This window comes from Osmerus mordax, unplaced genomic scaffold, assembly GCF_038355195.1.
Source record: "Osmerus mordax isolate fOsmMor3 unplaced genomic scaffold, fOsmMor3.pri Scaffold_159, whole genome shotgun sequence".
Taxonomy (NCBI): Eukaryota; Metazoa; Chordata; class Actinopteri; order Osmeriformes; family Osmeridae; genus Osmerus; species Osmerus mordax.
In genome coordinates this window covers 1-25,849 of record NW_027120471.1, presented here as the reverse complement: position 1 = coordinate 25,849, position 25,849 = coordinate 1, and the positions used below count along the sequence as shown (strand labels likewise).

The window sequence follows — 25,849 nt, the reverse complement described above, 5'->3', positions numbered from 1 at the left end:
TTACCTCACCCAGCACATAGCCTGTGTTACCTCACCCAGCAGATAGCCTGTGTTACCTCACCCAACAGATAGCCCGTGTTACCTCACCCAATAGATAGCCTGTGTTACCTCACCCAGCAGATAGCCCGTGTTACCTCACCCAGCAGATAGCCTGTGTTACCTCACCCAACAGATAGCCTGTGTTACCTCACCCAGCAGATAGCCTGTGTTACCTCACCCAGCAGATAGCCTGTGAATATAAACCGCTTCTCTATGTAAAGCATTTCAATTTAAATACTGAATAATTCTCCTTCATTCCCTCAGCAGGAAGCACACCAGTATGGACGGCCCCCGGGCTGTCCTCCCGTAACCGTGCCAACACAGGACCACTCTGCGGCAGACGAATAAAAGAACAACAGTCAAAAGTCAAAAGCTTGAAAGCTAAAAAGCCTCTAATGCAGTTCCCTTAATAGTTGAATGTGATTGCAACTGGCAAGGGCGTAATTGCTCAATATCTATCTTGTCACAGAGCATTGGAGAGCTATGCTGTGAGGGTTTGTGTTCGCTCCAGCAGTGGGACCACAGTGACAGTGCCTCCCACCCAGCCTCCATACAGACTCAGCTCCATGTCACTGAGTGACCCTCCACCCAGCCTCCATACAGACTCAGCTCCATGTCACTGAGTGATCCTCCACCCAGCCTCCATACAGACTCAGCTCCATGTCACTGAGTGATCCTCCACCCAGCCTCCATACAGACTCAGCTCCATGTCACTGAGTGATCCTCCACCCAGCCTCCATACAGACTCAGCTCCATGTCACTGAGTGATCCTCCACCCAGCCTCCATACAGACTCAGCTCCATGTCACTGAGTGATCCTCCACCCAGCTTCCATACAGACTCAGCTCCATGTCACTGAGTGACCCTCCACCCAGCCTCCATACAGACTCAGCTCCATGTCACTGAGTGATCCTCCACCCAGCCTCCATACAGACTCAGCTCCATGTCACTGAGTGATCCTCCACCCAGCCTCCATACAGACTCAGCTCCATGTCACTGAGTGACCCTCCACCCAGCCTCCATACAGACTCAGCTCCATGTCACTGAGTGACCCTCCACCCAGCCTCCATACAGACTCAGCTCCATGTCACTGAGTGACCCTCCACCCAGCCTCCATACAGACTCAGCTCCATGTCACTGAGGTTCGACAGGAGCGGTCCCAGCAGCTTAGCTCAGAATCACCCTCTTGGCACCCATCTGCCAATTACAATCCACTCTCATACCTTGTTCCCATCTGTCAATCATCACGCACACCTGAGCAATAGATGGCTTTTTCATGACACCCATGGTTTACCTGTCACTTGAGGGGGCACTGCCCCTCCTCCTTCCCTGTCCCCACATATCCCTCTCCTCAGTCAGCCGGGCTGGCCTCTGGGAAGCCAAAAACATGTCAACATCTGCTAAATGAATAAAAAGCTATGTAATGTAACTGACCAGGAACCACCCTGCTGAGTAGCCATACATTAGTGATGGTCTGTGGTGAAACAGGGCCCTCGAGGGCCAATCTAGATTATGTTTTAATCAAGTCTCCTCCTATCACAGCAGCCCTCAGCAGGAGGGGGCGGGACAGGCTGGAAGAAACAAAGATGATTTATGAGTAGGCAATGTGTGCAATGTGTTTGTACGAGGGTTTGTGTGTGTTTATTTGTGTGCTTGTGTACTGTGTGTGTGTGTGTGTGTGTGTGTGCTGTCATCTGCAACGTGTGGTCAGAGAGAGAATCTTGGAGGACACATTTTCTGCATCCGACACACACGCACACACACGCACGCACGTGCGCACACACACACACACACACACACACACACACACACAGACACACACGCACACGCACACGCACACGCACACACAGGCAGACAGGTCTCAGTGGATGTTTCCAGGCTCCACGGTGCAGCCATGAGCAACAGTAGGGGGAGGCGGAGTCTGAAAGGTTAGCCCTTGATTGCCACTAAGACTAATCAGAATAATTACAATGGCTTTTGGCCTTTTCTAAAGCTTGGGGGCCGAAGCTTTTAATAGTTGTAAAGTGGAGTGATGGTGAGATGAAGGATGATGGAGAAAGCATGCTGTCTGACTGTCTGACTGTCTGACTGGCTGACTGACTGACTGACTGTCTGACTGTCTGACTGTCTGACTGGCTGACTGACTGTCTGACTGTCTGACTGTCTGACTGTCTGACTGTCTGACTGGCTGACTGACTGACTGTCTGACTGGCTGACTGACTGTCTGACTGTCTGACTGTCTGACTGTCTGACTGTCTGACTGGCTGACTGACTGTCTGACTGTCTGACTGTCTGACTGTCTGACTGTCTGACTGGCTGGCTGACTGACTGACTGTCTGACTGTCTGTCTGACTGTCTGGCTGTCTGACTGTCTGACTGTCTGTCTGGCTGTCTGACTGTCTGACTGTCTGTCTGACTGTCTGACTGTCTGACTGTCTGTCTGACTGTCTGACTGTCTGTCTGACTGTCTGTCTGTCTGACTGTCTGACTGTCTGACTGTCTGACTGGCTGACTGGCTGACTGGCTGACTGGCTGACTGACTGACTGTATGACTGACTGACTGTATGACTGGCTGACTGTATGACTGGCTGACTGTCTGCCTGTCTGCCTGGCTGGCTGATTGGCTGTCTGTCTGACTGTCTGACTGTCTGGCTGTCTGGCTGACTCTCTGACAGGCAGGCTGACTCTCTGTCTGGCTGGCTGACTCTCTGACTGGCTGGCTGACTCTTTGACTGGCTGGCTGACTCTCTGACTGGCTGGCTGACTCTCTGACTGGCTGGCTGACTCTCTGACTGGCTGACTGTCTGACTGGCTGACTGTCTGACTGTCTGGCTGACAGACTGACTGGCTGACTGTCTGACTGTCTGGCAGACTGGCTGCACACAGACTTGAGTGCACACACACATACAGGTATGATGCAGAGATGGTTTGAGCAGGAATGAGATCAATCAAGAGCAGGAAGCTCATCTCTCTCTGTCTGACATCTTCTCATTTACTGACAGGCCAGTGTGATCCATCTCAGTCTACGCACACACACACACACGCACGCACACAAGCACACACGCACACGCACACACACACATATTGTGACATAAGCTTGGCAACACGGTAACTCAGGGCCTAAGCCTGTCTAATGTGCAGCTACACACCCCTGGAGACCTGAATACAAAACACTCTCCTGGTCCCTGTAATCTTCTCTAATCGAATTAGCTCACATCTAAATAAAGTTGCAATAAACAGCCCAAGCCAGGAGGGTCACCAGCCCCTACACCCTGGGGAGGCAGCCCCTACACCCAGGGTCACCAGCCCCCACACCCTGGGGAGACAGCCCCCACACCCTGGGGAGACAGCCCTCACACCCAGGGGAGACAGCCCTCACACCCAGGGGAGGCAGCCCCTACACCCAGGGGAGACAGCCCCCACACCCAGGGGAGACAGCCCCCACACCCTGGGTCACCAGCCCCCCACACCCTGGGTCACCAGCCCCCAGGGTGAGGGGGGCTGGCCGTGTCTGGGGCTGAGATGAGGATGAATCAGCCCATCAGAGAAAGGCCTTGGGGCAGCTCTATTAATACGCTGCTTAATGCGTTGCCGCTTCCATTTTCTCGCCAGTCTCTCCATACAGGATGTGCTCATCGGTTCAGACAGTGTGGTGAGAGTGCAGGAACAGGACACACACAGGGGGGGAGGAGACCAGACACCCCCCCCCCTCCCCCTCCCCCTCCACCCTCCCCCTCCACCCTCCCCCGCTCCGTACCTCTGAAGACATTTATCTTTCTAATCTCTAATCATCATCTGCTGCCTGCCCCCCCCTCAGAATCTGACCCGCTCTTAGTCGGAACCTTAAAAACAAGAGAAAAAGGCTTCTGAGGAAATGTCACGGCTCTGGAACCTCCACCAGCTCTGAAGTGCTCCCATTGCTTCTGCGCCACCAGGCAGCGCTGGCCAGCTGCAGATGTCCTGCGTGAATCCCTACAGCCTGCCCACTGACTCCTCCTGGCCAGAATGTGTGTGTCTGTTGTTGGGTCTCTCTCCCGAAACATGGAGGCTGTAGTGTAATTATCCTGGTGCTACCCCTGTCACCCCCCACCTCCCTGTCTACCGTCCCCCCTTAGTCCCTCTGGGCTCTCTGACCTATAAAGGGCATATTAGCGCCTGCAGTAATTAGACACAACACATAGTGGGTGGGGGGGGGGGGGGGCAGCGAGGGGGAGGAGTGTTGCTGTCAAGGCAGGGAACAACCTGCAGATGGAGGACTCCAACATGCAGCCTTCTAACCCTGCTACTGGAGAGATAACCTCCTGTAGGGTTACACTCCAACCCTGCTTCTGGAGAGATTCTCGTTTTGTAACTCGATTTTCACTGGTGAAAGAACAAAGTACTTCCATTCATCCCTCCGTGTTGGCATTCTGCAGGAGTGACACATTCATTAACCTTGCCTGATGACCCCCTCCCCTCTGGGGTGATGGGGTTGGAGAGGTGGGGGAAAGGGTGGAGTGGGGATGGGGGGACCAGTGTGTGACTGCTAGTGCTCTCCTAGACAAAGTCAGCTACGTGTTCGTACACATCCTCGCTTGAAACTGAGCTGGAAACCACTAAGATGCCACAGTGAACAGGTGTACTGTCCTTCCTATGTCTCAAAGTTAATAGTTATTTATCGACTGGTTTGTGGGGACCAATTGTAATTTGTGTGTGTATGTATGTGTGTGTGTGTGTGTGTGCTTGTGTGTGTTATGTATGTGTGTGTGTTGTGTGGAGGGGTAGGCAGTTGTATTTCAGGCCTCATGCAGAGAGTGACATCATGGTGAATGATGCTCTCTCATCCTGGCCAGAAACAACACAGAAAGGCAATGCTTGGTTTCTAGTTTCTGTGGAAAATGTCTGCATGCCAGGTGCTCAGGGGATATAAAGTGCAAAGGCTCTGATTTGTAGAACAGGCATGCTTCTCCTTCTCCTCCTCTCCTCTCCTCCCTCCCCACCCCTCCTCTCCTCCTCTCCTCCTCTCTTCCCCTCCTCTCCTCTCCTCTCGTCTCCTCTCTTCTCCTCTCCTCCCTCCCCACCCCTCCTCTCCTCCTCTCCTCCTCTCTTCTCCTCTCTTCTCCTCTCTTCTCCTCTCCTCCCTCCCCACCCCCCCCCTCTCCTCCTCTCCTCCTCTCGTCCCCTACTCTCCTCTCCGGGCCTTTAGCTCTGAGAGCAGGTGATCTGGAAAACCTGGGTTTGAACCTCCCGGAGGACAGGCGGGGCTGTTTGTATTGTGGTGCTGCTCGGATGAGTTAAAAGCTTCACAGCAGGGGCCTGTGGGGGCATCTGGTGCTTCAGATGGTGTGGACATTTTGCAAGGTAGACACAGAGTGAGGGGTGGTGGGTGTGGGGGGGGGTGGTTGTGGGGTGGTGGGGGTGTGGGGGGATGGTGGGTGTGGGGGGGGTGGTGGGTGTGGGGGGGCTGGAAAGAGAACATGCCAACCCTTTTATCACATTGGTATGAGTGGGGCTGAGGGTGTGGGGGAGTGATCAGGGGTAGGAGAGGAGGAAGGGGGGAGGGGGGAGGGCGGGTGGTCAGCTGTAGGGGGGAGGAGGACACTGCAGGTGGGGTTTATGTTGCAAATTGGTTCCAAGACCCCAGACATGACATAACTTGAGCTCAATTAGATAGAGCATGAGTAAACACCTTTCATCCTCCCTTTGAAATAGATATGTCCTTGTCTGCTTATTTTGTCCAACAATGCAGACATTCTAGAACAATTGTCAGTCCTCTGTATGAAACAACTTCCTCTGTGGTAATATGATTTCCTGTTTCCTATTTCCTTTTTGATGTCCTGCTCAAACAGCATCCTGGGAGAATGAGTCAGAAGCTACATAACACGGTGCCAGGCGGTAATGAAGACATCCAACATCTCTTTCTGTGCATAGACAATGACCCTGGAGAAAACCAGGCACACACACACACACAGGAACACACTCACACACACACACTCACACACACACTCACTTGCACACACCCCAAACCTTTTTCTGTGAGGGCCAGATAATTTTATTTTCTTTAGTGTGGGGCCGGGTCGGTCTGTAACAGAAAATTACATGGGTCGGAGTGACTACCAGTATTATTGTGGAGATGTTATTATGATTTTAAATGTATTAATTATGCTATATTAGTTTATTATTTTGTTATGCACCGTATATCCGTACATATCAAGGGATATATAGCCTATTAAAAGAGCATTATTACTATCGTAATGACCTTTTTTCATATTGATTGCTATTGAAATCAAAACATTTACTTACTTATGCATATTAATCAGTGTAAACTGATTTAATTTTGTATATTCATTACTATTGAAATCAAAAGATTTACTTACTTATGCATATTAATCAGTGTAAACTGTTTTTTAATTTTAATTATTTTATTTAAAAAAGTCTCTGGCATTGTTCAGAGGGCCAAATGCTACTCTGCCCCCGGACCGCAGTTTGGGGACCCCTGTACTAAGCAGTTAGGCTTCCCAGCTGTTAATCTAGATATGAAAAATAAGTAATATCTATATATTAACTAACCCTAACCCTATCTTTAAATCCGATACGTAATATACAGTATGTTCCCAGCGTTAAAGTAATAAGCTGGTTCATTTCCTTTGCAAAAGTTTGAAAAAAAATTATCCACATCCAATGTCTCTGAAAGGCTGACTGATCAAAGTCATTTTAGTTGTTTTAATCCAGAACAAGATAAAAATGCTATCAGTTTCCTCACCCACAGTCAGTCAGACACTTTACTGAAAACTGTGTTCCTCAGGCGGAGATGAAGAGCAGTGTTCGAGCAGACACACCCACCAGACACACAGGACACACCCACCAGACACAGGACACACCCACCAGACACAGGACACACCCACCAGACACACAGGACACACCCACCAGACACACAGGACACACCCACCAGACACAGGACACACCCACCAGACACACAGGACACACCCACCAGACACAGGAGGGACAGGAGGGACAGGAGACACTGTTTATTTCGTCAGAGGACGTTGAAGACTTCATGAAGGTCATATGAACTGGGTGTGAAGAGGATGTGGGTTAGACTCATTTTAAAGATTCTGGAGAAAAAAAAAATAGTTTAACAATGAGAATTCAGTAACAGGACAGACCTGTGTTGAGGTAAATCAAACTCAACAAAAAAAACACGTTACTTTTGGATGTTTCAGAACCAGATGTGGGTTTGAAACGTACCTTCTCATCCAGAGGACAAGCAGGGACGTTCTGACAAGGCTCTTTTTGCGAAAGATCCTTTTTGCAGTCGACATATGGAACCCCCCAGAAGGCTGATTCCTGTTTGTTCCTCCCTATTGTTTCCCTGTGACACACGACACAGACACACTGAGCTCTGTCAGTCGCTCACGTGACACACTGAGCTCTGTCAGTCGCTCACGTGACACACTGAGCTCTGTCAGTCGCTCACGTGACACACTGAGCTCTGTCAGTCGCTCATGTGACACACTGAGCTCTGTCAGTCGCTCACGTGACACACTGAGCTCTGTCAGTCGCTCATGTGACACACTGAGCTCTGTCAGTCGCTCACGTGACACACTGAGCTCTGTCAGTCGCTCACATGATGCAGCTCAAAGTGTATTTAACACCAGGACTCTGTCCCCATGAGTGATGATCTACTGTAGGTTTACTCTTATGAGACTACCGTTCATCCTCATGTTAAATGGACACTCGGAGCATGTCCTTTTCTCTTGTTATCTAAGTGTGCGGCTTCAGGGAACTGGAGAACAGCAGGTACGGCTTCAGGGAACTGGAGAACAGCAGGTACCGTCCACCAGTGTGTGCTGTGATGTTCCGGTTCTACAGTTGCAACGAAGGTTCTACGTTCGGAGAAGAAAAGTTCCACAAGCAAAGAACGGCAGACTTTCTGGAAAAGCACTTTTCAGGAACCCTTGAATGTAGAACCATCTCACTTAAGGTGTCAGACTAGACCTCCTCCCTTTCAGCAGAGCTGCAGGTTGGGACTGATCACATGTTCACTTTGAGACACTTTTCACAAGTGAAGAAGTTGGGATCCTTACGGGTATTTGGACAGGTCCGGGTCACATGTCCTCTCCCTCTTTCTCTCGACCTTTATCGGTTGGCCTTTCCGGTTTACCTGGCATGGTAGAGTGCATGGACCCCACTCACCCCATTCACTAATGTTACTTTCAACTGCACCCGCACACACACACACACACATGTACACACACATTAATACGTATATATCCACAGCACATGAATTTCCATGACGTTCTAAACAAATAAAGTGAATTTTAACAGTTGACTCACAATCACAATCATCGATATTGAAACAGGCTCTGGTCTCGAAAGAGTCTCCGAGACAAGCAGAGCCGTTGTGTGCTGTGTACTGACAGTCTCTCTCTCGGGTTTGATAACCATAGATTCTAGGGTGACAAGTTCTGTCCTCTTTAGGGTTTTTATTTTTGCATTTTGTCCACTCACTCCAGCTGTCCCATTGACCGTTCACTATGGAAATAATAGAAGACATCAGCTCTCTGACCCAGTATTACCCACAGTCCTACAGTATTACCCAGAGTGCTACAGTATTACACAGTGCTACAGTATTACCCACAGTCCTACAGTATTACCCAGTGCTACAGTATTACCCAGTGCTACAGTATTACCCACAGTCCTACAGTATTACCCACAGTCCTACAGTATTACCCAGTGCTACAGTATTACCCACAGTCCTACAGTATTACCCACAGTCCTACAGTATTACCCAGTCCTACAGTATTACCCACAGTGCTACAGTATTACCCACAGTCCTACAGTATTACCCACAGTCCTACAGTATTACCCACAGTCCTACAGTATTACCCAGTCCTACAGTATTACCCACAGTGCTACAGTATTACCCACAGTCCTACAGTATTACCCACAGTCCTACAGTATTACCCACAGTCCTACAGTATTGTTCCACATTACCCACAGAAGTCCTACCTGGGCAGTAAATGTGTGTTTTGCACGTTCTGGATTGGCTGTTGGAACCTGGGCAGGGGTTCCCCCGGTGTTTAGGAGCCGGGCTGTCGCACACTCGCCCCTGCTTCTGCACGCCCACACCACAGGTGACGGAGCAGGCCTGCCAGGGGGCCCACGCCCCCCAGGCTCCATGCACTGGACCACAGAGGAAGAACAACAGGAAATGAGAGAAAACGAGCGAGGGGGCGAGGGCATGGGTGAAGGATGAGGGTGATGGTGAGAGTGCAACAAGAAGAGAGAGGAGAAGGTTCATGTTTACTTTATTGCTGAAGTTTAAGCTTTGTGATAGAGGTCCTGGGCCAAGAGGGTCTGACAGCAGTGTGTGTGTGTGTGTGTGTTTACCACTCCATCCAGCAGTGTGTGTGTGTGTGTGTTTACCACTCCATCCAGCAGTGTGTGTGTGTGTGTGTTTACCACTCCATCCAGCAGTGTGTGTGTGTGTGTGTGTTTACCACTCCATCCAGCAGTGTGTGTGTGTGTGTGTTTACCACTCCATCCAGCAGTGTGTGTGTGTGTGTGTTTACCACTCCATCCAGTAGTGTGTGTGTGTGTGTGTGTTTACCACTCCATCCAGCAGTGTGTGTGTGTGTGTGTTTACCACTCCATCCAGCAGTGTGTGTGTGTGTGTGTTTACCACTCCATCCAGCAGTGTGTGTGTGTGTGTGTTTACCACTCCATCCAGTAGTGTGTGTGTGTGTGTGTGTTTACCACTCCATCCAGCAGTGTGTGTGTGTGTGTGTTTACCACTCCATCCAGCAGTGTGTGTGTGTGTGTGTTTACCACTCCATCCAGCAGTGTGTGTGTGTGTGTGTTTACCAGGGCAGTAGGGCAGGCCGTGACAGTCCTCGGTCTCTGTCCCAGGCCCAGGGCAGAGCCTCCCTGGGGGGGTGGTGTGGGTGGAGGGGCTGGGGGCAGTACAGGAGCGGAGGCGGGTCCTCGTGGAGAGGCTGGCTCCCTCCTGCACACACAAGCTGGAACACGGCTGCCAGGCGTCCCAGGTTGACCACTGTCCATCCACTAGGCACAGCGGAGCACAGAGTACAGTGAGATGGTCTTAACTACACACACACACACACATACACACAAACACACACACACACGCACACACACACACACAGCAGCCGAGTGTGAGATGGTTGAAATGAGAGAAAGGGAGAGAAAAAGAAAAGCAAATGAAGGAGAGAAAAGAGAGAAAATGAAAGGAGGAAAAGAGAGGTGGAGTCAGGTGGCTGAGCGGTTAGGGAATCGGGCTAGTAATCTGAAGGTTGCCGGTTCGATTTCTGGCCGTGAAAAATGAGGTTGTGTCCTTGGGCAAGGCACTTCACCCTGCTTGCCTCGGGGGCAATGTCCCTGTACTTACTGTAAGTCGCTCTGGATAAGAGCGTCTGCTAAATGACTCAAATGTAAATGTAATGTAAATGATGCAGTAAAGAAAAGTAGATGTAGAGAAAATAGAGAGATAGAGAAGGAAGAATCTGGTTCCTCACCCGGACACGGGACTTTCACTGAACAAGGTCCTCTTTCCACACTGGACCCTTCACATTTGGTGCTACATGCCCCTTCCTTAGCTGAGCAGGACCTGTGTCGCAGTCTGGTGCCCTGCCTGTCACACGTGGAAGAACAGGCCTCCCACGCTCCCCACTCTGCCCATACGCTCTCCTCTGGATGACAACACACACACACATAGGCACTCTGTGTGTATGTGTCTGTTGGAGTGTCTGTGAGTGACTCAATGTCTGTGTGTGTGTGTGTGTGTACCTGGGCAGCAGTCAGTCACCTTGCAGGGCTGCATCTGTAATGTCCCCAGTTTGTCAGAAGGACAGATGCCCTGCCCGTCACACCGACGCTTCCGGAAGGCCACGCCCTCTTTACATGGCACCGAACACCGGCCCCAGGGAGACCACTTACACCAGGTCGGCAGGCTGACCACAGACACACAGACATCACCATCTCTGGAATTCAGCAGGTCTCAGGCAGACAGACAGACAGACATGCAGACAGACAGGCAGGCAGACAGACATGCAGACAGACAGACAGACATGCAGAAAGACAGACAGACATGCAGACAGACAGACAGACAGACATGCAGACAGACAGACAGACATGCAGACATGCAGACAGACAGACAGGCAGGCAGGCAGACAGGCAGGTCTGGGTGTGAGACTGACCCGCAGGACAGACATGCTCCGTCAGGTCCAGTGTAGGCGTAGTTGATGTTCATACAGCAGTCGTCCAGCTCCACGTCCCCCAGCAGGTTCTCACACCCTCCAGAGGCGCTGTTGAACCTGGTGAAACACTTCACCCCCTGGCCACCTGCTGGCCACACACACACGGTCACTCCGTCACCACAACCCTCACCATGGAAACCACAACCGGGACAATGACGACAACCACAAGTGTGTTGACGATCTTGACCACAACAACCATAACTTAACCATAACCAGAACAGCCAACATATTAACCTAGATGACAGGAATCCCCCCCCCCACACACACACACACACTTTGATGGTGATCAGCGTGTTGCTGGAACAGGTGGAGCCTGTGTTACCCAGCTGTCTGACAGAAGCACAGATGGTGCTGAGGAGAGCTGCTCACCTGACTGCTGAAGACCCATCAGCAGGCAGACTGCCGTCCACCCTGACCAACCTGTGACCATCTCTCTGTCTGTCTGTCTGTCTGTCTGTCTGTCTCTCTCTCTGTCTCTCTCTCTCTCTCTCTCTCTCTCTCTCTCTCTCTCTCTCTCTGTCTCTGTCTGTCTCTCTCTCTCTCTCTCTGTCTCTCTCTCTCTCTCTTTCTCTCTCTCTCTCTCTCTCTCTCTCTGTGTGTCTCTCTCTGTCCGTCCTTCTCTCCACTTCTCTCTGTTTCTGGTTCTCTCAGCTGGTCCTTGTGTTTCTTTGACTGCCTGTCTTTGTGTCTGTGTCTCCACGATTCAGCTGCCTGTTTGGACGAAGGTCAACGTTCAGACATGCCTGCTGTGATTGGTCAAGGGATGCAGAGTGCAAACAGACAGGCCTGCTGTGATTGGTCAAGGGATGTGGAGTGCAAACAGACATGCCTGGCTTCCAGTAAGTTCAGTCACCTCCAGGTTCCTTGCCACAACATGACCCTGGAGACGCAACATGACGATAGCCTGGTTAAATATTACTGAAACACACTCAAAGCTGGACCGACATGCACATGCAACACAGTGTATTAGCCCCAGAACATCACTGGAATGTCAAAGTATTAAATTGATTGATAGGTTTTTCAGGAAGATGTGGTCGAATTAAACCAAATACTTGAACAGGGAGAAAAGTCTTGTTTTTAGTCAGATGAATGAGTGAGTGGAGACTATGTGGAATGGCAAGACCGTTAATTAAAATGTGACACGCATATGGATTTTCTCTCACTTTTTATAAATATTGATTTACTGTATTTAAATAAAGGCTGCAGTTTATTCGTACAGACTGCTTTCTGCTCTCTGAAGGCCGACACTTCTTTCTACTTTGTTTTTATCAGGCCAGAGTTGTACAGAACCACTCCAGAGAGCAGCGAGAGATCAGGGTGTTCAGAAGGGCTCTTCTCTTTGTTTGTTCCCACTCTCTCTCTCTCCCTCCCTCTCCCTCTCTCTCCCTCTCTCTCTCTCCCTTTGTTTAACTTCTCTCTCTCTTTTCTGTCTTTCTCTGTTTCGCTTATCTCTCATTCTTTAACTCCCATGTTCCCAGTCTCCATCCCCCCCTCTCTCTCCCTCTCTACACACCTGTTCATCCCCTGCCGTATGTGCCTCAGTGTGCCCGTGTTTACACAAGTTGAGTTTGCATGCACAAGTATGTGTGTGTGCTTGTGTGTCCGTGCATGTGTGTGTGTGTGTGTGTGTGTTCAGTAAACAGACACAAGAGGGTAATCAGCTCTGTGAGTGTTCCAGAACACTGCAGTGATCTGCTGAGCCTCCCAGACTGAAGCTTTGTTCAACATAATCAGCCTCATTGCCAGTTCAGTATTGCTGTGTGTGTGCGCACACCCGTGTATAAGTGTATGTGCGTGAGGTCAGCTGTCCTCTATATGGTTTAGTGTTGCTGAATCGTTCTTGGCTGGGAGCTGCCATGGTCACTGGATCTGAAGTCAGATCTTTAATCCAGCGTGAGAAGACCTTCCAGGTCTCAGCTGCAGGAGAGGACAAACCAGAAGTCGGTAGAAGTTGTTTGGAATCGGTAGAACTCATAAGCCGGAATAGAATCACGACTAGAATAGAAGAAGCTGCCGTGACCCCGGAACTGAGTACTTCATTTGAGATGTTCTACTGGGAATCTCTCTTAAAGCCTTTTTGGTGCAACATTCTCGTGGGGTTCCCCCAGTGTGGAACCCCCAGTGTGGAACCCTTTCATCGAGGAGTGTAGCATTTAAGTCAACATCAAACAAACCGGATAGAAGTCTCTGGATCCCAGGCGGAATGTGCTTGGAGGACTGTCTGAACAAGCCAGTATTTCCCTGTAATGAGAATACGTGCTCTACAAGAATACAATTTGAACCTAACGACACCATCCAATCTGGAAGCAGCTGAAACGAGAACTATCACGACAGCTCTTCTCAGACAGTCATTCAAGCAGGTAGATCGAACACAGTGCTTGGACCACACAGTTCCAGTGATCCTGAAGACTAGCATCAGGATAGGATAGGATAGATAGGGCAAGCAGATAGGAACAGGATAGGAGATAGGACAAGGGAACAGGATAGGAAATAGGAGGTGCACCCTGGAAGCAGAGGTGAAGCAGGAAGACTGCTGGTGTGTATTGCTCGCTCATGTGAGAGCCAAAGGAACGTTTAGTAAAAAAAAAAAAAAAATAAGCCATAAAATGGACAATAAAGCTTTTAAATCTTCGTTTTTCAATCCAGAAACCTGGCATCACACCACCATGTCTAGGGGGCAGTGGACAAAGTTAACAACATGGTTTTACCACCTGTTCCAGGAACGTCACCTATTTTTCCTTTCAGCTCAGCCAGAAGAAATGTGTCGTACACCGTTATGCAATCACTCAGAACATGAAACTGGAAAGTCTGGTCTGGTCTGGCCTCTTTAATGTAATTTTATTATTTTCTATTTTAGTCAGATCTGGTCAATAGTCAGTCTCAATATTTATACACAGGCAGGCAACAAACAGGTTTAATTAAACTAGTCTAACCTTACAGTTTAAGACAGTCTAAGGTCAAGACTAGTCTTAATCTAAGTTCAGGGGAGTCAGATGGCTGAGTGGTTAGGGAATCGGGCTAGTAATCCGAAGGTTGCCAGTTCGATTCCCGGTCATGCCAACTGACGTTGTGTCCTTGGGCAAGGCACTTCACCCTACTTGCCTCGGGGGGAATGTCCCTGTACTTACTGTAAGTTGCTCTGGATAAGAGCGTCTACTAAATGTAAATGTAAGTTCATGCAACTGACCCCTGGTCTAGTCAGGTAATTCCAGCTCTACTTCAGTCTAGTCTATTCTTATTTGATTTAGTCTATACAGGTCTTTCTAATTGTGACAAATTTAATTTCAAAAAAGCCAATATATACAAAGGGTAGTATAAAGATATTAAAATTGAGTTCAGTGTGGATAGACACAGGGGAAGCTCCAGTAACAACACGTGTCTCCTGAGTGCGTTTATAGGAAAACAACCAATGAATCCCCTGCTGGTCTTAACCCAGCAGCCGTCAGACTGATGCCTGCTGTACTCTCCTCATCTCTTATCCTGTGGAGGGATTAGACGGGATCCAGGTTCGTGGTTGAACTAGATGGAGATTTGTTGTGTTACACAAGTCGCAGCTGACACTCAATTTCACCAAACACAGCAGGCCTCCTTTTCTTCATCCTGTCATCCCTTTCCTCTTTCCTGTTTCCTCTGTCCTCTTTCCTTCCTCTTATACCTGTTATATGGGAGATGCATCCATCTGCCGCATCGTACTCTCCTGCTGTTCTTCTCTGGTTGCTTTTCCTATTTGTTACTCTTTGCAACAGTGAGTAAAAGAGAGATCAAGATGAAGAGGCAAACATCTTCTCTTTTGAGGAGATGGTTTGAGAGACACATATGGTAGGTCAGGTTGATGGGATATTGAAAAATGTTTTATTTGAAAATGTTTGTTCAACCTTTCTTAGTTTTTTAAACATTCTTTCAAATTGTTTTTTTTTTTCCAAAATGGTTTGGGAAAAAACATTTTTAAAGTTTGAAAAAAATGATTGTCGAAAAAGGTTTTCAAAGTTTCTAAACTTTGTTTTCACACACAACACAAACACAACACAAAAAAACATTACGAGTTTAGGGAAACCTTTTTTAATAATTTTTGGAAGAAAAAGGTTTGGGGATATTTTATTTAAAGGTTGAAAACATATTTTCGAAGAAAGAAAAACTCCCATCAAACCTATTTTCGAAAATATTTGTTCAACCTTTCTAAACTCTTTTGCCAAAACTTTAGAAACCCTTTTTTGAAAAAATAAAAATGGTACCTTTTGAAAACCAGAAAAATCTATAACAACGTTTTGGACCTCGTTCTCACCATCTCTGCCATTCACAAGGACAAACAGTCCAAGTTCTGGTTTTTCATTTATTGACTCAGATAAGCCAGTGTTTTTGTCTCTGCGTGATCATCTGACATGTTTGCCAGAGATAAATTGGTGGTGTGTGTGTGGCATATGTGTGTGTGGTATGCGAGTATGTGTGTGTGGTATGTGTGTGTGTGGTATGTGTGTGTGTGTGGTATGTGTGTGTGTGTGTGGTATGCAAGTATGTGAGTGTATTGACTGATTTGTATATTTCTCCATCAGACTCAGAGAATATTGATGGGGTGCCTCTGGTTCCAGAGTCCCAGCCTGAGTCACTATTTATCTTCATTCTTCTTTGTCTACAGTTATAAATGCCAGAGTTGCTAAATCTGGGCAGCCTGCATCGCCTCCAAGAACGCTGAACATCACAAAATAAAGAGCTATAAATAGACCTGCAGGCTGAGCTTAGTGGAGCAAGGATGGATGGAGGAGGAGAGGGGGGTGGAGAGACGGAGGGAGGGGAGAGAGGAGAACGGTAGACAGAAGAGAGGGAGGGAGAGAGCGAGGGGTACAGAGAGGAGAGAGGGAGGAGGGGAGAGAGCGAGGGGGACAGAGAGGAGAGAGGGAGGAGGGGAGAGAGCGAGGGGGACAGAGAGGAGAGGGGGAGGAGGGGAGAGAGCGAGGGGTACAGAGAGGGAGGAGGGGAGAGAGCGAGGGGGACAGAGAGGAGACGGGGAGAGAGCGAGGGGGACAGAGAGGAGAGAGGGAGGAGGGGAGAGAGCGAGGGGGACAGAGAGGAGAGGGGGAGGAGGGGAGAGAGCGAGGGGGACAGAGAGGAGAGGGGGAGGAGGGGAGAGAGCGAGGGGGACAGAGAGGAGAGGGGGAGGAGGGGAGAGAGAGACAGACACTCATAGAGAGAGGTGTTTATTGTGAGAAACCAAATCGGTTTTTCTTTTTAATTTTCTGTGCTCACTCCCTTATTTTCTCTGAGGAGTTTAAGAGGCTTTTAGGTCCTGCTTCCAGGGAAACGAGCCAGAGGTTTCCCTGGTAGCAGGGCCGCACTGAGGATAGGTGGAGCGTGGGTGGAGGGGAGGAGTGGAGAGAGGAGAGGAGTGTAAAGGGAAACAGGAGAGGGAAAGAGAGAGGGATGAAGGTGAGAAGTGCTAATGAGCTGAAGGAACCTTACAGTAAACTGTGAGGAAGGAGAGAGCTTGTCCTGAATTGAAGTAGTGGCTAATGGTGTGTGTCGGGTCACTGTTTATAGCACAGAGGAGTGTATATGTGTGTGTGTATGTGTATGTATGTGTGTGTTTGTGTGTGTTTAATAGCTGGCCTCAGTCAGGCCAGGAGACATGCTTCACTGTGCAGACCTGCTGTACAGCTGAGAGCCTCCACACCCTCAGCCTCTCTGCTGTACAGCTGAGAGCCTCCACACCCTCCGCCTCTCTGCTGTACAGCTGAGAGCCTCCACACCCTCAGCCTCTCTGCTGTACAGCTGAGAGCCTCCACACCCTCCGCCTCTCTGCTGTACAGCTGAGAGCCTCCACACCCTCAGCCTCTCTGCTGTACAGCTGAGAGCCTCCACACCCTCAGCCTCTCTGCTGTACAGCTGAGAGCCTCCACACCCTCAGCCTCTCTGCTGTACAGCTGAGAGCCTCCACACCCTCAGCCTCTCAGCCTCTCTGCTGTACAGCTGAGAGCCTCCACACCCTCAGCCTCTCTACTGTACAGCTGAGAGCCTCCACACCCTCAGCCTCTCTGCTCCTTCTCTTCAGTGTCAAGTATTCACTCTCTCTGTCCTGCTCTGTCCTGCTCTCTCCTGCTCTCTCTCTCTCTCCTGCTCTCTTTCTCCTGCTCTCTCTCTCCTGCTCTCTCTCTCTCCTGCTCTCTCTCTCTTTACACTGTCTTTGTCCATCTCTCTCTCTCTCCTGCTCTCTCTCTCTCTCTCCTGCTCTCTTTCCCTCCTGCTCTCTCTCCTGCTCTCTCTCCCTCCTGCTCTCTCTCCTGCTCTCTCTCTCCTGCTCTCTCTCCCTCCTGCTCTCTCTCCTGCTCTCTCTCTCCTGCTCTCTCTCTCCTGCTCTCTCTCTCCTGCTCTCTCTCTCTCTCTCTCCTTACACTGTCTTTGTCCATCTCTCTCTCTTTCACCCTCTCCTATTCTCTCCCTTTCTTTTAGTCTCTCCTGGGCACCATTACTTTCCACCTCCCTCTCGTCCTCCCCGTAACCCTACAAGTTCTGCAGAGGAGGCCAGAAACAGAGACAGTATTGCTCATTAGTTAGCCTGATTCACCGAGTGTTTAGTGAGACTGTGTCAGGTGTGTGTCAGTCGTTGTATATGAAACTGTGGGTACTAATAACAATAGTTCATCTTGGGTCCTAAGTAGGCCTTTTGTCAGGAACCAGGCCAGGTCTGATGTATTGGGTGTTGTGTTGGGGCAGGCTAGGCTGTCTGCTCCCCAAACACACCTCAGGAAGAGGAGGACAGAGGATGACCATGCATGATCTTTCTAACTTCCTTTCTCTTCTCTGTCTCTCTGTGTGTCTCTCTCTCTCTCTCTCTCTCTCTGTGTCTCTCTCTCTGTGTCTCTCTCTCCCTGTGTCTCTCTCTCTGTGTCTCTCTCTCTGTCTCTCTCTCTCTCTCTCTCTCTCTCTCTCTCTCTCTGTGTGTGTCTCTCTCTCTGTGTCTGTCTCTGTGTCTCTCTCTCTGTCTCTCTCTGTCCCTCTCTCTGTCCCTCTCTCTGTCCCTCTCTCTGTCCCTCTCTCTGTCCCTCTCTCTGTCCCTCTCTCTGTCTCTCTCTCTGTCTCTCTATCCCTCCCTCGCCTACTCCCTCATTCTGTAGGTTTACATTGAGTACATTGCAGGGATTTTTTTTGCAACTATCAGGACTTTTAAGCTTTCTGCACCACTCTTAAAACCTCAAGAAAAGCCTTCTTGATACACACATACACAAATAAACAAACACACACATATGATCACAGCAGACACAAACACACACAACACAGAACACACATACTGACACATATTCACGCACAAAGCTCCTGTTTTTTCTCTACATCAGCTAAAATGTCTGCTTGGCTTAAAAACACTTAGAGGTAGGAACACACATGCACACACAAGTTTTGCTTATGCAAAGTGTGTAAAGCTAGTGTGCAGTGTGTATGTCGCGCCGATGGACATGTTGTGCTGTACTTCAACAGAGTAAAGAGAGGAGACAGTTCCATCTGCCTGACGGTGTTCAGACTCCTGACCCAGAAGAGTGACCAGGACCCCTATCCTCATACTGTACCCTTTCTCCTCCTCCTCCATCTCCCCCTCTCCCATTCTGCTCCTCCTCCCCCACCTCCTAATCCTCCTCATGCTCCTCCACTGTATGTAGGAATGTTGTAAACGTGTTTAACAGTTGAAGTTGTTATCAGAGTACTCTGAAGGAGTTGAACTTTTTACCGAGTGTGAAAACCTAATTTAATAATGCATACATGCTTGTTGTAGTGCAACCCTGCCCTGGTGAGACTGTGTGTGTGTGTTCAGTCTCTGACCCCAATGTTCACTGAGCTTGTTAGGAAGGTGGGTGCTTTTCTAACAGCATTACAAAGTGTTATATCATGCACATATGTGTGTATTTCAGTGTGTGAGTGTGTGTGTGTGTGTGTGTGTTTAGGTTTAATGTCAACCACAGCATGCTTCTACACCCCAGAGTCACGGCCTACAGATCTGCACTACAGATGCACAGTAAATAATTTGAATGTTCTAGTATATAAGGCAATATACGTTCTGATATACGTCTTACCCTCTAAGACCTGAAAATATATATATTTATCACATAATTTAACATAACACACTGTAAAAAAGAATTGTCAGTTGCCTAACGCGCACTAGACTGCCATTCCTGCAGTCGTCCACATTTACATTTTACATTTAGTCATTTAGCAGACGCTCTTATCCAGAGCGACTTACAGTAAGTACAGGGACATTCCCCTGAGGCAAGTAGGGTGAAGTGCCTTGCCCAAGGACACAACGTCAGTTGGCATGACCGGGAATCGAACTGGCAACCGGATTACTAGCCCGATTCCCTCACCGCTCAGCCACCTGACTCCCTTCACATCTGAGATAGCATTAGAAAGCTCAGGATGTTTTCACAATTATACACAACTGAAACACAGCAGTGTTTTAGCAGTTACCCTGCCCCAAACCTGTGCCCACCAAAGTGAACAATGAATTGCTGGGATAAATGTGTGTCTGATATTAAGTAATACATGTAGTAACTTATGTACTGCCTATTCTAATGCATGGTAATATGTGTTGCAATGGATTGTAACCAACCTCCTCCTTATATCTATGATAATACATGCTCTGAAGTGAAAGAGAGGGGGGGTCAGAAGGAGGAAGAGAGCAGGAAGAGAGAAGGAAGTTCAAAAAGAAAAAGGTGAGCGGTGGAAAGAGAAAGAGAGAAGTCCAAAGGCAGAAAGAGGATCGAGAAAGAGAACACACACACACACACGCCAGGCTCAGAAGCGTACAGTGACATCAGAGTAAAGGAGTGTGATCTGAGGGGAAGCCTAAAGCTTAATTTATACTTCGGTCGCGCACACTTTTGAAATTGTCGCCGATGAAGAAAAAAAAGTGTGCTCAGGCTGCTGCATTTATACTTCGGAAAACAGTCGCCTGTGCTCAAGGTTCGCGTGACGTAAACAGAATCATTTTACCGTTACATTCATAGCTATGGTTACATTGTTAACGCTTTGTAGCCTAGGTGATCAATCGGAGAAACTTTAATTTTAATTTTTCACTATGTGACGACATCCGCGCCAGTAGAAATTCCTCCTGGTAGGCGACACTTCTAAGCGACGGTTAAAAGTGTCGACCAAGACGTCATTTCTGTCGGCGACCTTTTCAAAAGTGTCTGCGACCTAAGTATAAATTGGGCTTAAGGTTCACAATGTGGGCTCCAGCAGAACAGACCGTAAACTAGCACCCCTCCTGCCAAATGAATACCTACTCGCTGTGAAGCTCCGCACCCACCTCCCAGGGGCTTTTGTTCAGAAGGAATTGGTTTGGAACGAGGCCTGTTAGTAGGATGCATTAAGCAGATAGGGTACCAGCCAAAGCCCAAACAAGTCGATATTGAACCAAATCAAGTGTGTCACAGTGCGGGGAAATTTTATATAGATAGTTACAGTGATTTTATCTGAGGAACAAAAGCTCTATTTACATGTTAAAAGACTTGTGTGTAACGTGTGAATGGTTGATAAAAAATTCATGACGGATAACTATAATTATTCATAATGCGCATTTCAACCATTTCTCACGCTGAGAAGTATTGGGATAACTTGTCCCGCTATGTACAATTAAAGATCCTGTAAAGCAAATTCCATGATTTGCTTCTCAGTACATTATATACGTGTGAAATGAGTTCCTGAAAGCATGTGCAAAGCGCGAAAACTTTACCGCACTGAAATGTGGAGTTACAGTGTTGAACAGTTTATCTTCCATTTTCAGCTCAGGTTTTGTATAGGCGCAGCCAAAACCCGACCGATCTACGTCACAGCGACCTATCTACGTCTTTTTTTCGAATTTGGATGGGTAGTAAACAACACATTGTTCTGTGATGTGATGAACTTAAAACTCTTTTTCAATTCCACTTTACAGGATATTTAATGGACAAGGTGCAGGCATACTGAGATGATACGCCAATCAGAAAACATCACCGCCCCCCCCCCCTTCCACGAACACACACACACAAACACAGGGACTGGCTGAAAGACAAATCGCTCATTTGTATTTGTCAACCTGTTTGATATCCGATTGCCAAAACGATCTCAGTTTGAAGATATGCAAACTGAACCAGATCGCTGTTTGTAAATGTGTTTGCTAGCTGTGAGTCAGGCTGCTCTGACCATCTCAACAGATGATCAGACACATGCTGCTGTTAGTTAGCCAGTGATGAAGAAAGTGTTTTGTCCGTCTCTTCATAAACGGAGTGACTAAGTTCAGTTAAGTTCTGGATTTTAATACGTATTTATCAATCTGCAGATTGGGAGAGAAAACCAGTCTTCTGACCATAAATGACAACACAACACCAAGCTTAGGTCTCAACCAGGTCTCTCTCCGCTCCGAAAGCCGGAGGACCATCTTTTATCCCAATTTCTTCCACACCAGCTAGCTAGCGATCCATACAAGTTAAGCTTACCCAAGACGCACAGCTTTTCCACTCATTTCTCAGGCACCGTTTGTTCCAGTGTCTTCATCATGACCCAGGGAAGCTATGTGACGTTTTGTGTCTTATTCTGGAACTTTTTGTTCTATATTTTTTTCTCTTCTCCAAATAAGTTAAACATTTCAAATATTAAAGTTGACAAATTGGGATAACTGTTTTGAAGAAAAGGAAGGAAGAAGAACCTTAACGCAGCGTTGGCTTTGTTTGTTGATTGGCATTTAACTCTACCACACAAAACAACTATCATCTCGGCAGATATCTACCCTCAGTAAGACATCTACCCTCAGTACAGTGGCGCCTCGTCCATAAGGCTAATTGTAGCGGGACAAGTTATCCCTTGCTTCTCAGCGTGAGAAATGTTTGAAATGCGTGAGACTCACGGCGAATGCGTGAGACATGAGCCCTAATTAACATCTTTACTCAGGAGTGGCCCACTGTGACAGCGCCCCTAGTGGTGGCATCGTAAGAGGATTAAGCACCACCCTGGAGGAGGATGAGGAAGGTGTAGCTGGAGGAGCTGGTTCATCTGAGGGGACAGCAGCTTTGCTCTGAAGACTGAACATGTGAGGGGCTGGGGGCGGTGCTGAGGGTGGGGCGGTGTGGGGGGGGGGAGATTGGATGGAAGATAAAGGAGTGCAAACATAAAGACTTGATTGAAGATGGATTTCCATGGCAAAGCCTGAGAAGAAGAAAAGCCTGAATACTGAGAATAAACAGGACTGACTCCCCTTCCCGACCCAGAGAGGAAGAGGATGAGGAGGAAGAACGGAGAGTGGGGGAGTGAAGGGGGGGTTCTATCAAATCCAGGATTGAGAGTAAGGAGAGATCAGGGAGAAGGTTTCATCCGGTATATTCTCCACACATCAGCTCAGAGTAACTGTCTGGTGCAGGAGAGAGGGGAGACTGGCTCGCAGGTGAGCGTAGACTCAGCAGGGCTGTCAGCTCCGCTCTGCTAAACCACCCCTGTTAAGCTCATGGAGATGAGTTCAGAGAATCTGTGAAAATGGGAATATAGTCTGCACTGCTGTGTGGAAGAAGTCTCCTCTGAACTTTGACTATTTAAAATTTTCTCCTCCTCCTGTTCCTTCTCCTCCTTTCATCCTCCTCCTTCCATTCACCCTCTTTCTTTCTCAGGTTTTAAACTCCCCTGGTTCACATTTAATGTCTCCACCATACAAACCCCCCCTGAGGATATTTCATCCTCCCCACCCACCAGAAAATAAAACTTGAATTAATCGCTTCCTGAGTAATAGAATAGTAAAAGACATGAAGGGAGAGAATGTTCTGGAAGGAAACACAGACAGGGGAGTGGTGTAGAAGTGACATCAATACAATTTACATGATTTTGTGCTTGTGCTTCCTTCATGTATATCAAATTCATATTTAAAATCTTCCCTCAGGCTGTTGGAAAAATGTGTACTAAGCGTTTGTAGGGAGAGGAGAAAGGGGGGGGAGGGGCTAGAATAGATGGAGTCATAAAAGACAAAATGGGAGTTAGAAAGCAGATCTACACTGCTCTCTCCCTCTCTCCCTCTCTCCCTCTCTCCCCCTCTCCCCCTCTCTCCCCCTCCCTCCCCTCCCTCCCTCTCTCCCTCTCTCCCTCTCTCTCTCTCTCTCTCTCTCTCTCTCTCTCTCCCCTCTCTCCCTCTCTCTCTCTCTCTCTCTCTCTCTCTCTCTCTCTCTCTCTCTCTGTCTCTCTCTCTCTCTCTCTCTCTCTCGCTGGAGGCAGAGAAGAACACTGAGTATAACATGCGTTCTGGTCAAGCTCTCAGAAACACAAATCAATCTCTTAATGTATCCTTGATCAGGAGGATCAAAGTGGAGATGAAGTGCGGCTTTAGTTCCGTAACCTCCGCTGACATCACAGCTACTGAGTGGAAGAGGAGAGTGTTACCAACAACAACAACAACAGTGACAGCAACAATCACCGAGCAACAATCACCGAATGATAAGAGGACGTTCAAGGCTCCAGCATTTGAAGTGGAACATGCACCCCTTACTCATCTCTCACTTGAACTTCATGGAGTGGAACTCAACTGTTAAACAGACAACAAGGGCCTTGTTACCGCTGGCGATCCTGTGTTACCGTGGCGATCCTGGACTGGAATTTATGAAACCTCAGCCAGCAGCGGGAGCCTTTGCTCAAGAGGAAACATCAGGCAGCTAAAACACAAACACACAGTTACATGGACAATTTTTTACTTAATTTCTAGTAAAAAAGTAAAACAGCAGTTAATATTTGAATGTGCAGGCGAGGAAAGTATCTAATGTTGCCGTGTTTTAAGTCCTCACCATATAGGTGGTGGCGGGGGTTCTCCAAGGAAAAGGACATATATCACCAGCCGGCCAGAAGACCTGCGGACATAAAAACTTCCTAATCGGCCAAATAGTGTGATTGCGAGGTAAATTTATGGTAGTCGCGACCTTGTGCGGTCTGGACATGCCTAGCTGCACGAGGGACGTTGTGCTGCTGTACAAAGGCTGCACAGTCACGCATGTCTTCTCTGTCACACATGTCGTCTCAGTCACACATGCTGCTACAGATAAGTGGATGGCAGCTTGGACACCCAGGTGTCCACTGTGCGGTATGGTGGCACAGTGCGGTATGGTGGCACAGTGTGGTATGGTGGCACAGTGCGGTATGGTGGCACAGTGCGGTATGGTGGCACAGTGCCTTGGTTTCGATGCCTTGGGGCACGGTTGGTGCCTGGGTGGGATGTTTCCCAGTGGGAAAACAGACAGTGTTGCCATCTGAGCTCCTCCATCTCCTGCTTTGAAGATCACAGACATCATCTTTCCACTTACAGTGATGACTTTTACTTTGTGTACACTCCCCACACACACACACACACACACACACATAATCACCCCCACAGACATCATCACACACACACACACATAATCACCACCACATACATCATCACACACACACACACACATGATCACCACCACAGACATCATCACACACACACACACATCATCACCACCACATACATCATCACACACATAGACACACACAAATCATAACAAAGACACATCCAATAACCACCTTCACAAAATCAGAATCAGAAAGGGTTTTATTCGCCATGAAAGTTTGCACAGACAAGGAATTTACTTTGGCAGGAAGGTGCATACATTGAACTTATAGGAATCCTAAAACTTAAATATGTGGTCTAACTATACTAAAGGTACAAGTCTACTAATACTATTACAAAATAAAAAATAAAATATAAAGGATGGACTCAATGATGGCTGTGTAGAAGTTGCACACATCATTGTCCTTGGCAGGTTGAATTTCTTCAGCTGCCGCAGGAAAATATACACATTCAGACACATGCACACAGACTCACACACAAACACAAATACACACACAAATATTATCACCATCCCAACCTCACCCACACACACACCCATCACCACCTGAGTTCTCTTGTTGCGGTGAGTTAGAGGAACAAAGAGTGACACACTTCAGGAGTGTTCAAGGAGACAGAAGGGTTGATAGACCTTTGAGAAGTGCAACAGATACGCTGCAGCCTCGGGCAGGATATTACGTATAAGAGACACCAGGCAATAAAACGCTGCAGTCAGAGACAGTGTGTGTATGATGCGTACCCACGGTATGTGAGGGGCATGTGTGTGAGGCCTGGGATATGTTTGTTTGTGTGTGAAGTGAAAACGTGCATGTGGCCCAGTCATGTGATTGTGACAGGCCTAACCCAGCAGGTAGCAGCCTACATGTGGGTCAGTGTGTTCCTGCTGTGAACCCTGTACTCTGCCAGCCAGCTCTACTCACACACAGAGTCACATGACAAGAAGAAGGAACCCAGAGCTAACACACTACCGGTCCTCTGAGTCGGCCTGTGTGTGCCTGCGGAGAGAGAGAGAGAGAGAGAGAGAGAGAGAGAGAGAGAGAGGAGAGAGAGAGAGAGAAGAGAGAGAAGAGAGAGAGAGAGAGAGAGAGAGAGAGAGAGGAGAGAGAGAGAGAGAGAGAGAGAGAGAGAGAGAGAAAAAGAAAGATATAGTGAATCTGTCGGCACAACTGTTTTACAATGAGATGCTTGGTCGTGGTTGG

The 25,849-nt window shown here is 48.2% G+C and overlaps 1 protein-coding gene across 1 annotated transcript; it reads right to left on the bottom strand.

Moving 5' to 3' along the window:
- Positions 1 to 6,885: 6,885 nt before the first annotated feature.
- On the bottom strand, positions 6,886 to 11,684 carry LOC136939176 (properdin-like). Its single transcript, XM_067232021.1, has 10 exons — positions 11,666 to 11,684; positions 11,237 to 11,381; positions 10,827 to 10,990; positions 10,556 to 10,729; positions 9,885 to 10,085; positions 9,030 to 9,203; positions 8,355 to 8,552; positions 8,105 to 8,237; positions 7,266 to 7,389; positions 6,886 to 7,132 (listed from the first exon to the last, which is right to left on the bottom strand). Exons 1-10 carry the CDS (start codon positions 11,682 to 11,684, stop codon positions 7,124 to 7,126), a joined length of 1,341 nt encoding a protein of 446 aa, XP_067088122.1. The 3' UTR covers positions 6,886 to 7,123.
- Positions 11,685 to 25,849: the final 14,165 nt, after the last annotated feature.

What these genes read in the sequence shown, in the direction of transcription:
- LOC136939176 (XM_067232021.1), bottom strand. An exon ending in CAATATCGATGATTGTGATT is followed by an intron (nt 8,238 to 8,354) that starts GTGAGTCAACTG and finishes GTGCGGGTGCAG; the next exon opens with TTGAAAGTAACATTAGTGAA. An exon ending in CCGGACCTGTCCAAATACCC is followed by an intron (nt 7,390 to 8,104) that starts GTAAGGATCCCA and finishes CGTGTGTCACAG; the next exon opens with GGAAACAATAGGGAGGAACA.